The sequence below is a fragment of the Podarcis raffonei genome, chromosome 7 (assembly GCF_027172205.1).
Source record: "Podarcis raffonei isolate rPodRaf1 chromosome 7, rPodRaf1.pri, whole genome shotgun sequence".
In the NCBI taxonomy this organism is placed as follows: domain Eukaryota; kingdom Metazoa; phylum Chordata; class Lepidosauria; order Squamata; family Lacertidae; genus Podarcis; species Podarcis raffonei.
In genome coordinates this window covers 34,269,289-34,284,164 of record NC_070608.1, presented here as the reverse complement: position 1 = coordinate 34,284,164, position 14,876 = coordinate 34,269,289, and the positions used below count along the sequence as shown (strand labels likewise).

Here is a 14,876-nt window from a genome sequence, read left to right as displayed (position 1 = left end):
TACAGCTTGTCTGAGATGATGTTCATATAGCAGGATCTCAGCTGTTAGAAAAATAGGTAGTAACGTTTTTGGATTCACAAGAGAAGAAACCCCTGATACTGTATGGAGTAACTCAAACACAATTGTTTTCTAGCCGGCAAGCTAATTAGATAATATGTTGTATTCTGTTACAAACAGTTATTTTTGATAGGTTTCAGATCATGGATATCTTGTTTTTGATCTGTAGTCACATCTCAAAGGACACAGTAGTGTGAATCATTTCCATGGTATTTGATGGTCCATCTTAGGCACATATAAAAAAGTGCAAATAACTAGCTGCGAAAGCACATTATTTTATTGGTTTTTTACCTATTCTTTAGAGTGCCTTTTAAAGAAATTATTTTGCTCAGCCAATCAATTAATAATGTTAGATGTCATTATGCTAGATGTTATAGTTCCTAATTCAGCATAGTTATGACTTGTACAAATGGCTTAGCTATACATTCTGAACCACGCATAATTACTAACATTCTAGCCCTCAGCTTATTTTACCTTAAAGCAGGTTCCATTGATATTGTTCATGCTTATAGCCAAGGAAATCTGTTTAAGGGTGCAGTACAAGTTTTCATGTTCCCAAAGTAGAATGGTGTGCAGGGATTTAGGAAGGTGCTGTAGTCTAAACCACTGAGCCTAGGGCTTGCTGATCGGAAGGTTGGCAGTTCAAATCCCCACAATGGGGTGAGCTCCCATTGCTTGGTCCCAGCTCCTGCCAACCTAGCAGTTCGAAAGCACGTCAAAGTGCAAGTAGATAAATAGGTACCTCTCTGGCGGGAAGGTAAATGGCGTTTCCATGCGCTGCTCTGGTTTTGCCAGAAGCGGCTTAGTCATGCTGGTCACATGACCCGGAAAAACTGTCTGCGGACAAACATCAGCTCCCTTGGCCAGTAAGATGAGTGCCACAACCCCAGAGTCGTTCGCGACTGGACTTAACTGTCAGGGGTCCTTTACCTTTTTAAGGCTATCAATGGCTACTAGTAATAATGAATATAAGCTATCAATTGCTGGGGAACAGTGGAAAATTGCTGCTGCCTACATGTCCTGCTTGTGAGAAAGACACTTTTGCTTGAGACCACTGAGAGTAGCTGCCACTCAAGAGCAAATAACCTGACATCATATAATTACTTAATTAGTTACCGTATTTTTTGCACCATAACACTCACTTTTTTCCTCCTAGAAAGTAAGGGGAAATGTCTGTGCGTGTTATGGAGTGAATGCCTGGGGGTGGCGGGGGGGATCTGCTGCAGTCGTGAGCAGAGGATCCATGGTTCCCCTTCCTTCCCTCCTCTGTGGTTACAAAGCATGGATCCACATGGATCCTCAGGATTTTTGCATTGGGCTACTCCAAACTCACTGTCAGATCACATGTCTGTGGCCACAGCATGAACCACAAAAATCATATATCACTATTTCGTTTAGAATATTTTTTTTCTTGTTTTCCTCCTCTAAAAAGTATGTGCGTGTTATGGTCTGGTGCGTGTAATAGAGCGAAAAATACGGTAATTTTATATCATACCCTTCCTCCCAAAGGATCCCAGGGCAGCAATCTTCTTAGGTATGAGAACAGTTTAAGGGGAAACTCAATACTGAAAACCGGTCATTAGATTTAGAGGGAAGCAAAATTCTTCAACCAAGATCTGGTAGCAATAGAAGAATTCTGGCCAAAAACCATTGCCCCCCAATACTTGCAATAAAGTGTGTTATTTTGCTTTCTTGATTAAAATCTGCAGATTAGGGTGTGTTTTTGCAAAAAACTCTTTTTTGATGAAATATGTAGAAAAAACACCAGAGTAGTTTACAAAAATATAAAACAATGACATTATCACTAAAGAATTTATACCATAATTTAAAACGTACAGAAAGTTAAAACCACAATAGAATAGACTAAAACAAATTAAAACTCATATAAGCTTTCTAAATATCTGGGTCGGCTTGTCTAAATAAGAATGTTTTCAGCAGGCCCTGAAAAGAGTACAGTGAAGGCGCCTGCCTAATATCAATAGGCAGGGAATTCCAAAATTCTTACATATGCAGTGTGTTATGTGGCACCTGTAAAAGTGCCAATTCCACTTATTGAAGCAGTCAAGTGGGCAAATATGGGGTAAGGCAATCTTGTAGGTAAACTGGTCCCAAATTCTATGTATCTTGGTTTTGCCAATCTCTACCAGCCTTTAGGATCCAATCATTTTTTAAAAATATGTTTCTTGGGTAGGGATCTAACATCACAGACACGTGCACAGAAATGCTGATGTATGGAGTTTTGCTGAAAATATCTGCAGGAAATATTCAGGAACGGGTGTTTTTTCTTTTTGACAACCTTCTGGTCTACTGCAAAAGAAAACACAGGTAAGAAACATGCACTGAAGACTGACTTCATAAAACAAAATGATGTAGATTTTAATGTTAAAAATATTTCTGATATTTTGATTTAGCTACTTTAATGTTAATATATGCATTAAATTTTTGAAATTATACACTCTGTAGAATGCAAAACAACTACACTTAAATTTTTTTGGGGGGAAACAATAGGTCTGCAAGGTATCCTTCTTGCCTGTCTTTTCAAGCTTAACTTTTTTATAATTTTTTTTAATCACAGCATACAGAGATGGACAGTAGCCCTTAAAAAAAGATTTGTTGCATCTGTAATACATCTGTAATATAATTAATTGGTAATAATGATTAATAGTTGTGATGATTCTGGAGTGAAAATAGCAAAGTCAATGTCTGAACATTGCTCTTTCTCCCCTACCCTCACCGTAAGACGACTGAAGAACAGCAAAGCATCAACAGAAGGCCACCGTTATCTCTTCCGGGGCAGAATAAACACAGAGGTGATGGAAGTCGAGAATGTAGATGATGGCACCGGTATGTGCATCTGAACCATGGAGATAATTTAAAATGGTTGTTGTAACTAAATATAAATGCATCTTCTTTTTGAGCTATTCTGTTGGTTTTGCATTTCTTTATATTTGCAATAATCTATATAGGTTTCATATTCATGCAGTAATTTGGCAGTACTTAGCAGAAATTAAATACAGATTATAAGAATAAGAAGAGTTAAACAAAGGCACGTACAGTGGTGCCTCGCAAGACGAAAAGAATCCGTTCTGCGAGTCTCTTCGTCTAGCGTTTTTTTCGTCTTGCGAAGCAAGCCCATTGACGGATTAGCGCTATTAGCGCTATTAGCGGCTTTTAGCAGTTTTTAGCGGCTTATCGGCTTATCGGATAAGCGGATAAGCAGCTTAGAAAAAGGGGGGGGGAGGAAAAAAAACCCGCAGGAACTCGCAAGACATTTTCGTCTTGTGAAGCAAGCCCATAGGAGATTCGTTTTGCGAAGCACCTCCAAAACGGAAAACTCTTTCGTCTAGCGAGTTTTCCGTCTTGCGAGGCATTCGTCTTGCGGGGCACCACTGTAGTCTATTCTATGAGCTGCTGTGCTGAGACAGTATAGTTTTGTGATGACAAAATTAGTTAGTGGTAGTACACTCTGAGGAGAAAATATTCATTAAGCATTCAATGGGGCACTTAGCTGTTTCAGACCCCGTAAAATATTTTTTTATTATTTGAACTGTCCATCAATAGGTGTTTCTTAGCATTGGGAAACCACATCAGCAGCCCAGATCTGCCTGTGCTGTTGAATACTATGTCTGCATCATAAGAAAGATGATGAGGAATTGCAACAAAATCAGAATTTTATGCCATACTTTGCATGTTTGGACAGCATATCTTACCTCAGTGGACATTTTCCTCTAAATGACATTAGCTGCTCATCAATTGCAACGTTCTTATATGCCAAAATTCATTGTGAGATTGTCTTTGGGTTGTATCCAACATGGCCTCTATTGAACTTAATGGACAATGACTAACATTAATTTCAATGTGTCTGCTCTAACTTTGTTGGATACAACCCTTGATAAATGTATTTCAGGGAGAAGCTTATCCTCCCACATTGATTGTTTGGTGTTGAGGTAGATAATAAAATCTGAGGACTCTACTGATTTTTTTAAAGGAGGGCAGTGTGCATGCTGGTAGTGTTGAGGGTAATTTTTCTGTCTCAGGGTGGGATCAGAAAATACTTTGTATGGGCCAGAGGGTTTACTTGCTAAACATTCATGCACATCCTCCACAAAGTTTCCTTTGTGTTACCTTTTTCTAGCTGATTATCACAGCAGTGGTCACATAGTTCTCAATGGTTGGAAGATACACAACACAGCAAAGAATAAATGGTTTGTGTGTATGGCTAAAACACCCGAAGAAAAGCAGGAATGGCTGGAAGCTATTCTGAAAGAAAGAGAAAGGAGAAAAGGTGAGAGCATAAATGTCAAATTGTGGGTTATTTCTAGGCAATATCACACTTGGAGGAAATTGGCTTTGTGTCTCCTATCTGAGGATTTCCTCAGCCTGAGCCAAGAAGAATTCAACCCCCATTATTTCTTTCATGCCTTAATTGACACACTTTATTCTGCTTCCTTTGGGGATCTGAGCTGGCATTCTTACCAAAAAATATGTTGGAGATTCCTTTCTTCCATTCACCATTCATGTTGCCCCCTGCCTATTTAGACAACAATAGGAGATAGAATAGGAATACACATGATGGGGCAATGCAGCATGGGAGGAGGATGGATATAGAAGACTACATGAAGGCTCTTTCTCAACTTGTAAAGCTTGGAGTGTTTTGTCTCAAAACTGAAAAAAATAAAATAAAATATAGTCCTCCAAATTTTTGAATGGTTTCCAAATACATCAGCATTTGCCACTGTATAAAAATGGTTTCTTAAGCAGTAATCAATAGGTGCCTGGACACACAACAATTATAGGAGCAACAGAAATGCTTGCATAGGAAGTTGTTGAATTTTGTCAGCGAATTCCACCTACAAAGTCCTGGGGAACCATGATTTCCCTGCAGTTGAGGTGCCACTATAATGAAAGGTGTTTGGGTCATCCATCAATGGCAACATTAGGTGAAGGAATGTGTTTTGGGTCTCCCATGAGGCTTCTGTGAGTACTGTGGTTTTAATGCACAAAGAAGCCACTGTATAGAAAGGAGTCAAGACACAGGAAAAAGTATAGCCAAAGGCTTTGGCAAAAACAAGACAGTAAGAGCAGGGTGATCTATCACATCAGTTCTCAAGACAGAAGCTTTTGAAACATCTCTCAAATAATTCTTATATTTACAACCTTTATTTTTTTCTGCCATCTCCTGCTAACTATAACTGAAACATCTGTGTAAACACCTCTTTTACAAAGCAGGATGCCTTAATTGCAAGCAGAATTGCCGATGATTCATGAGCAGCACAGTTTGCAAAAATTCAAATGCTTTTGCTAAAAGTGGCAGTAAACAGCATTCCATTCAACGTGAATAAAGAGAAATTTTAATTCTTTTGTTTGCTTCATACGACAGCATTGGCGAAAATTCTGCTCACTTCCCTGGATGCAAACGAATTGAAAAGTTTGCACACGGATAACTGGAAAGGAAATTCAGCTGACTTTCTGAAGTAGAGATCTTGTGATCTTAAATGCTGCTACTTGAAAAAAGAAAGGGAGATGAGGGGAAGGCATATGATCTCTCATCTCCCCGCCCCTGTGATTTTTAAGTGATGAGGATGTCATTTTCCTAATTTTCTCCCTTTTAACTTTCAGTCCTTTGCAGATATTTAATGCTTACTTTTGATTAGCCAGTAACCTTAGAAAATAATTACATTAAAAAAATTAAATGGTGTTTTATGTTTTAACACGTACAGCACCCCTTTGTTTTATGATGTGGCAGTATAGAAATACTTAAATGAATGAATGAATGAATGAATGAATGAATGAATGTCTGCTTCTATCAGGTTTAAAATTTCTCCTGCTTGTGTTACTCGGCTGTATTAAGAACCAAGTGTCACTTCCTTGCAGAGTTATTCCACTTGGAATGTAAGCTGAGCTTCTGACAATATTCAAATCAGCAAGGAGCTCGGGGAACACCTTGTCTCCCCATGGTATCTGAGTAGTCAGTAGAACTATCAGGCATCCTGGAAACCACATGACCCAGGTCTCCTGGCACTGCTAAGGGTATATTTAGCAGCATCCCAGGTGCAAAGAAACCTGGAACATGCTCTGTCCACATCCCTGCTAATTACCCAGGTGCACTAGAAAACTAAATGTCTCATGGTCCCTGCAGTCTGGAATTCTGCCTTTTCAGTATTCTAGGCATTAGGGAACAAAGGAGACCTGGTTGTTCATGGTGCTGCTGCCACTGACAAATGAATTTGGGATGAAGGAAATGGGTGACAGCTCACGGGTGAGGCATTCTGGGTAAATGTTTGGGCCCTTTTTGCTCCCAATTATGCCGTTGGGCATGTGACACAATTTCCAAGTTTTGGAATTTAAAAACTCTGGAGAATTAAATCTATATTTAACAGATTTATACTGTAATTGTTTTTCAAGAAAAAAATGTATTAGTGGAGCCTAATTCTGAACTGAGCTGAGGAGAGCTCACCCATTGCTGCCACTGAGTAGCCGCACCTTTGAAGGGTCCTATCCTTATAATTGGCACTCATGATGCAAACAGTTTATAAGTACAGACAAATTCAACCAATAATACAGGGTGATTCAAAATGAAGTACACAGTTTCAATGCACTATAAAAAAAGAAGAATGTAACATATCTTATGTTACCTGTAACAGAATTGTAGGGGAATGTTTAAAGTTTTTTTTAGAAACAGTCACAGATGTTCTTTGTCACACGACACACATTGAACCACTAATCCATTTTTGCCCAAACGTGACTCACCCTATGCATCGATTTTCCCAGGCTTCGTTGAATGCAGTGGCGTAGCGTGGATTGTCAGCACCCGGGGCAAGGCAAGTAATTTGCGCCCCCTAACCCGTGGAGCCAGGTAGGGGCAGAGAGCTGCGAGTGCGAGTGCGCCCCCCCCAGATGTCGCGCCCGGTGCAGCCGGCCCCCCTGCACCCCCACGCTACGCCACTGGTTGAATGGTGGTGCAAACACTATTGACGACTTCTTCTGATACACATCACTATCTAGGAGTTCTAAGTTTGCACAATCAGCCCATAGTTTCAATTTTTTAATGCCAACCGTAGATACATTTTCTACAATTGAAAATGCCATTGCACAACAGTTACAGATTCCGTTTTGCTCAGTTCAACAACACAAAATGCCTTCTCACTGCAGACACAGCCATTTTGCCTGACTAGTCATGTGACACATGCACTATCACCTACATCACTTCCCTCAGTAGAACAAAAACTTTGTGAGTACATCTACCTCACGGTTCGCAGTTGTGGTCTGTGTTGTCGCCTGTTACTGTCTTACAGCACTTGGAAACTGTATACTTCATTATGAATCACCCTGTATTAATACAGTGGTACCTCAGGTTAAGTACTTAATTCGTTCCGGAGGTCCGTTCTTAACCTGAAACTGTTCTTAACCTGAAGCACCACTTTAGCTAATGGGGCCTCCCGCTGCTGCTGCGCCGCCGGAGCACGATTTCTGTCCTCAACCTGAAGCAAAGTTCTTAACCCGAGATACTATTTCTGGGTCAGCGGAGTCTGTAACCTGAAGCGTATGTCACCTGAAGCGTATGTAACCCGAGGTACCACTGTACCCTGCAACACAGAGCGGTAGGTTTTGATGGTGTGCTGATGTTTACCTGATCCCCTGTCACTGTTGGCATACTGGGAGTGATGCAGCTGGGAAGTTGGCATGGTGCAAACACACAAGCAGGAGCACTAGCTTGGCTGCACTGGAGTGTTTGCCCTGTACTGACCTCTTCACTGCTTTGCTCTTCCCCATCGCCCTTGCAGTATGCCACAGTGACACAGTGTTGGGAGGTCAGCTAAGCAGTGCTGTCTCACCAACTGCACCTGGTTTAAAGTGGCTGCCCAAGGCATTCTTTATAAAATATTGTTACCTTCTAGGATCTGGTCCAGCTTTGGAACACTTATGTGTGTATGTTAGACCTCAAGGTTGAGGAGTGGTGAGGGAGGTGTAATTCCATGGCTCTGTACGTTTACTTTTTCCTTTCTTTAGGGCACTATCTGACTAAACAGTTCCACTAGTGCAAGGACTTTTAGATGTGCAATGGAAATTCCCTGCCCTCTCTTCTGCTTGACCCCACATGACCCTAAATCTGTTTTGGGGCTTCTCCCAACCCCCAACCCTCCAGAGCAGATTCAGGGCTTGTGCAGGGAGAGGAGGGTGGAGAATTTCCATTGCACAGCTAAAAGTCCTTGCAGTAGCAGAAAGTCAAGAAATATAGTAGCTAGGTTGTAGTTTGCAAAGGCGATTCTTCTCTAACAGAAGCTGAAACCAGGTTTTGTTTGTACTGCTTTTATTTGATTATGAACTTCTGACCCTTCCATCATTATCTAATTTTGACAAGCTGGTACTGTAGCTTATTTTCTGGTTTTCCTGGCGAACCCGCAGGTAGACTGGTACTCAGCCCTTTTGGGCTTTTAGAATCACTGTGAGATGGGTTCACTGTTGAATGGTGAAGACTGAAAAGACTGTAGCCATTATTGCATTTGGCAGGGATCTTGCCCAGATCAGCTGTCTGAGATCTGAATACCAGTGGCTGGAAACCACAGGAGGCCAGAAGCTCAGCTCCTGCTTATGTGCTTCTCACAGGAATCTGGCTCACCACTGTGATAATAGGATGCTGGACTTGATCGGCTGTTGGCTTGGTCCAGCAGGCTCTTCTTACTTTGTTATGAAGTCTTTATAACTGGCCTTATAGAATCTTTTGGGCATTGCGGTGTCTCTTTTTATATATACAGAAATTGATTGCATATATTACTTTGTTGGAAATGGTTCAAATGCCACTCTCAATAACAGTACCATCCCAGTTTTGTTATAAAAGCCAAAGAACTTATATATTTATCTTATAACCAAGATGTATATTTGTATCTGATAAATCCACAGTTACAAAAACCTGGAAACATTTCAAATAAAAGAATAACTTTGTTTTTGTTTTTCAGGACTAAAACTAGGTGTGGAACAAGATACTTGGATGATGATCTCTGAACAAGGAGAAAAACTTTACAAAATGATGTGCAGACAAGGAAATTTGATCAAAGACCGGAAGAGAAAATTAACCACTTTCCCAAAATGCTTTCTTGGAAGGTACCGTATGTGTTTCTATTTCTATTTTGGATTTCACTTGACTGAAACCTTGTTTTAGCTAGTGTTTGCCATTCTAGTTAGTTAAGAACAAATCAAGAGGGCTATATCTATGAAACATGGATTCCTATATTAGCTAACCAAATTGTTCTTAAATGATTATGTAAGTCAGCAGACATGATAGTTCTTTAAGATAGAATATTTATGAGACAAATTAGTACAATTTGTGTATTGAAGTTGAAATCACCATGTTATTTCATACACCCAAAATAATGGATTCTTCAGCTGAGATTCCTGCATTGCATGGGGTGGACTAGATGTCTCTCAGGGTCCCTTCCAACTCTACAGTTCTATGACAATTGCCCTTGCTCCTGTGCCGATGTCCTGCTTGTGCACTTCCCATAGCTATCTGGTTGGCCAATGGAGAACAGGATAAAACTTAAATTAGACTAAAATTTAGTCTAATCCAGCAGGCAGAACAACAAAAACTGACAGGAGCCCTTCTTTCAGCCTCCCAGATTTTCAAAGGGGCTACCTTTGAAGGTGACTCGGAAACTACAACTAATCCAGAATGCGGCAGCTAGACTGGTGACTGGGGGCGGCCACCGAGACCATATAACACCGGTCTTGAAAGACCTACATTGGCTCCCAGTACGTTTCCGAGCACAATTCAAAGTGTTGGTGCTGACCTTTAAAGCCCTAAACGGCCTCGGTCCAGTATACCTGAAGGAGCGTCTCCACCCCCATCATTCTGCCCGGACGCTGAGGTCCAGCGCCGAGGGCCTTCTGGCGGTTCCCTCATTGCGAGAAGCAAAGCTACAGGGAACCAGACAGAGGGCCTTCTCGGTAGTGGCGCCCGCCCTGTGGAACGCCCTTCCAGCAGATGTCAAAGCGATAAACAACTACCTGACATTCAGAAGACATCTTAAGGCAGCCCTGTTCAGGGAAGTTTTTAACGTGTGATATTTTACTGTATTTTTGGTTTCTATGGAAGCCGCCCAGAGTGGCTGGGGGGGCCCAGCCAGATGGGCGGGGTATAAATAATAAATTATTATTATTATTATTATTATTATTATTATTATTATTCACTGAAGGTGCCAGGCTGAAGTTTCTCTAGGCAGGTCTCAAGGGCTAGGAGCAAAGAGCATTTCACGTTGAGATTACCTGTTTATTAAGCACTAATCCTGATTTGTCTGCAGGCAGATTAGATGACACTGGCTACTTAATAAGCATACACTCCGATTCATTCGCAGGGAAGCTAGACAACATAGAAATTTCTTTTAGACATAAACCAAGGTTGGTGACACCCTCTTAATAATAAACATAAGTTTAATGTACTTACTTTTACATTAACTGTGTAAAAGAAAGTGCTATCCCACAATTTCCACTTACGGTAAATTTGTGTCCCTATCCTTGTTTCAAAAAGTTCAGTCTTTTGGGGAAGTGGGTTTGTTGTGCAAGAACTCCATATAAGCTTTACTTGCATGGTCTGAATTTGCAGGTATGTGGCAGAATCCCATCTGAAAACAGTGATAGTTTGGAAGCCCTCAAACATGCAACTAGAGATTTCTTTGGAAGGCTGACCCTCTAAATTTTAGAGTCTAGAAGATGCATAAGAGACAGGCATTAACCAAATACAGTCACCAGCTACATGGCTCTTGGGCTTTAGCACTTTACTTGGAGGTGACTAAACTTCATTTGGCCAGAGGAAGAATTCAGTAAACATGAATTTGAAGCAATTACCTTCTCTGCACCTTCTGACTGAAGTGTGGATTGGATGTGGGTTCAGTTCAGAATCTACAATCTGTCTCAATTCCACAGTTATGTGGCTGAGTGTGCTGGAGTCTCTTAAAAATAGTTATGATGATGTGGCTGTTGGCTGGCACTCTTCTTTTTTACATTCAGAACAGCAGGTCTGAAGTAGCTGGTATGTGCATTGCTGCACTTATAGTCTTCATTTTCCCTGAAGCGACATATACTGGTGACATGACTCTCAAGGAAATTGTATGGGGGCGTGAGGGCAGCCATGTTTTTTTCTTTGTATAATCTCCCCTGGAGTTGTGGCATGTTATCAATATACAGGGAACTGAAGGCTATTTATGTGCAGCAATGCACACACTAGATACTTCAGGTGATGGCAGTTCTGAAAGTGAATGAGCCAGCTCTGGGTAACTTCATAAGTAACTTTTAGGAGGCTCCATACTGGATCCTGCTTAGCTTTGCAAATGTGCTAGCAGTTTTATTGCTGCACCAAGAATTTAACAATCAAAACAAAAAACAGCATAAAATGACAAATTGAAAGACAGCAAACTACACTTATCCAAGTTAATGAGATAACCTACACTAATCTGTGTGCTGGATTCTTTTCATAGTTCATAGTGCCTTATTCCTATGTCCTTATCTATACCATAGCTTGTTGCTGAAGGGAATAAGGGCTCTAGATTTGTGGAGGAGTTGTATGAATTCTTGAATAGTAAATTTAAAAACCAAACCAAGTTTTGTTGCTTCTATAACAATCTTGATTCATTTGAAGTCATTATTTTTCTGCCATTTAATTTTAAAATATGCTAAAATAATTCATTGTTTTTTCCCCTAACTAGTGAGTTTGTATCCTGGTTGCTGGAAATTGGGGAGATCCACAGACCCGAAGAAGGTGTTCATCTTGGTCAGGCTTTACTAGAGAACGGCATTATACACCATGGTAATTATATTCCCCTTCCCTCAAGTATTTATGTCAGTCAGTCAGTCAGTCAGCCCTCAAGTATTTGAAGGTAGCTGTCTCCATGTGTATCTCATGGAGACAGCTACCACACATTTGGAATAACAAGGATGAGATCCAGGATTCCTCATAGATGACTTAAGTACAGCTCTCAATAATAGTGTAGATTTGAAGTCTGGTGAAATGCTATAGCAGGAGGCTTGCTGATAGCAAGACAATCAGAGTTTGGGTATGTTTCTCTATTGCCTGGTGACAGGAAATGCTGGATAGAAATCTACTACAAATATGCTACGTTGTTTATCGACACCTCACTTTAATAGAGGAGATTTTCTCTAGACAGGATGAAAAAATGCATACAGGCAATCCTTGTTTGGGCGGGGGATATCTTCTAGACCCCCACATGTTTTGGTGGGACCTGCGTAAAGCATTCCACCCCGCCACACCCCCGTTCCGCCCTTTCAGTGACATTTTAGGGTCACTTCTAGGTTCAGTATTGTGCATGTGTGCTGGATCACATATCAGTCATATGTGCGTAAATCGGTTGTTGATTGGAAGTGTATAATAATTTCTTATGTCAGACTATATTTAAATGTACTATATAAAAATTTTGTTTGAAGAAAAAACTTTCCTTTTAAATTATACTCAGAATTCAATCCTAGATTGACCCAATAGAAATTTAATGAATATTTTATCGGCTGTTTTGATGGAGTCATTACTTTAGACAGAACACAGAAGTTTGAGCCAGACATATTACTTTTATTACCAAGTAGACCCAGCTGTGTCGTCCACAGGAATAGAATTCTTAAAATAAAGTTGAATGAACCATCTGCTCTTCAACTGAGAAAGGACGTGTGTTTGTGAAGGAGTCAGGTTCACATTACAAACACACAACTTTAATTATACATTTTAAGGAAAAAAAATAATTAGTATTATTATACATGCACACTGCATTAAGTATTGTTTGCTAAAACCTAAATAAACTCAGACCTATTACAGAAATTGCAGGCATTATTTTTTGCTTGTTTTCCTTAATACGTCATAATCACATCTAATGAATGCAAGTATGCACTCAGACACTCCCCAACCCTCCAAATTTCCTCTTGGAAAGCTTGCTTCAAGCCATTAATTAGTAAGCAAGCACAGCTGCCTTTTAAGAAAAAGCATTTTCCTCTGCAGATATGGAAGGCAAGTTGATAAATACCAGCCTATAACTACAATGAGGAGCTTCATACCACTTAATTTCTTTCAATATTAGAGGCGAATCAGTCAATATAGACCACAGAGCAAGGCTAAGCAACATGCAGCTCGTTGCTCCCTCTTTTGATGCCTACTCACTTAAGCATCTTCAGATGCTGCCTGTAATTATTTTTCCTCCAGCTACTGCCCCCGCCTTTCATTCAGTCCTTCTTAACACACCGTTGCTTAGTTTGAGAAGCCTCTGCAAATCAGCTCAGTTCTTTGCCAGCATTGTGCATGCACACAAAAGCTCATACCAATAACAAACTTAGTTGGTCTCTAAGGTGCTGCTGGAAGGGATTTTTTTGCCATTTTCAATAGCACCCCCCCCACACACATGTACATACATAGAGCAGATAGTAGCTGTCGTGACAGGATGGATAGTGGACTAAAACATGCCTCTGATTAATTAAGGCATGTCATGCATCAAAGGTAGTGCAGGAATTTCCTGTTGATGAGTAATCGATTTACATTCTGCCTTTCCTTCTGAAGGGGCCTAGGGTGGTACAAGAAAATTCTTAACTATAAGTACAGTCGTACTTCGGAAGTCGAACGGAATCCGTTCTGGAAGTCTGTTCGACTTTGGAAACCAAGGCACAGCTTCCAATTTGCTGCAGGAAGCTCCTGCAGCCAATCAGAAGCCGTGGAAACCGCGTTGGACGTTCGGGTTCCAAAGAATGCTTGTAAACCAGAACTCTCACTTCCAGTTTACAGCGTTTGGGAGCCAAAATGTTCGACTCGCAAGGCGTTCAACTTCAGAGGTCTGACTGTATATACTAATGGATTCTCAATAAAAGGCATCTGGGAACATGGCAGAAAGCTAACTGAAATGCAACCATATAAGGTTTCACCAGCAGGTCTTAGGGTGGGTTACAACAATTTAAAATTCAGTATTAAAAATAGTTTAAGCAAATTAGAATCACAGAAATAGAGAAGCTTCGGAAAACACAAATCTCGGGTGTTAAAACACTAGATTTTTTTCATCTGTCTTTTATGTTTCCCTTTACTTTAGTTACTGACAAACATCAGTTCAAGCCTGAGCACATGCTCTACAGATTCCGTTATGATGATGGCACATACTATCCGAGAAGTGAAATGCAGGACGTAATTTCCAAGGTATAAACCTTATAATGTCATGGTATAGTATAAATTTACCAGATATTCTTATAAAAATAGATTTTTCTATATTAAAACAATTCATCCATCACTGCACACACACGAGCTTGAATGAATGAAATTATAACACAATACGTATTCTCAGAAGGAGAATGATAAACCTGTTCTCCAGTTCACTGGGCCCAGTGAGGTCCTTTTCCTATACTTCATAGGTCGCTCAGTATGGGATAAGAATGCATATTGGAGTGGGGTAATCACCTACATTTGAAAGGCAATATTGCTGTTGTATACCAAAATGACAATTATGAGAAATGGCTGTATTTAAATACTCATTGACTAGTCAATGGAGGTGGCTGAGTAGGAACTTAGCTAAACTTTGGAGCATTGTGCCTGTGATAGTTGCTTTACCAGTCTGCTACTTTAATACTACAATTTATAGCAGTATTCAGAATGTGGATTAGCCTCAGGCTTGGTCATGCTCAGAGCTGAGTCTATTCAGTAGGCCGATCAAAATATTAAATTTGTCTACCTTTCTAGCATTCTAAAAGCAATCTAGCTTTTCAAAAATAAAATTTCTGTGGTCCACCAATGTGTTTTGAATTTACAAGAATGCCTACTAAGGTTCTCCAAACATGACTAAGGTTGGATC

The 14,876-nt window shown here is 40.3% G+C and overlaps 2 protein-coding genes across 4 annotated transcripts in view; one reads left to right on the top strand and one right to left on the bottom strand.

The window, feature by feature from the left end:
* Positions 1-14,876, top strand: part of PREX2 (phosphatidylinositol-3,4,5-trisphosphate dependent Rac exchange factor 2) — a 111,799-nt gene that overhangs the window by 41,799 nt on the left and 55,124 nt on the right. For all 3 annotated transcript variants that reach the window (XM_053395938.1, XM_053395936.1, XM_053395937.1), the window contains exons 7-12: positions 2,249-2,382; positions 2,798-2,901; positions 4,193-4,342; positions 9,015-9,159; positions 11,757-11,857; positions 14,124-14,227. In XM_053395938.1, the coding sequence (XP_053251913.1) occupies positions 2,249-2,382; positions 2,798-2,901; positions 4,193-4,342; positions 9,015-9,159; positions 11,757-11,857; positions 14,124-14,227 (738 nt within the window). The remainder of the gene's footprint in view (positions 1-2,248; positions 2,383-2,797; positions 2,902-4,192; positions 4,343-9,014; positions 9,160-11,756; positions 11,858-14,123; positions 14,228-14,876) is intronic.
* Positions 4,229-14,876, bottom strand: part of LOC128417380 (uncharacterized) — an 82,712-nt gene continuing 72,064 nt past the window's right edge. The window contains exon 4 of the mRNA XM_053395949.1: positions 4,229-4,317. Within this exon, the coding sequence (XP_053251924.1) occupies positions 4,313-4,317 (5 nt within the window). The 3' untranslated portion in view covers positions 4,229-4,312. The remainder of the gene's footprint in view (positions 4,318-14,876) is intronic.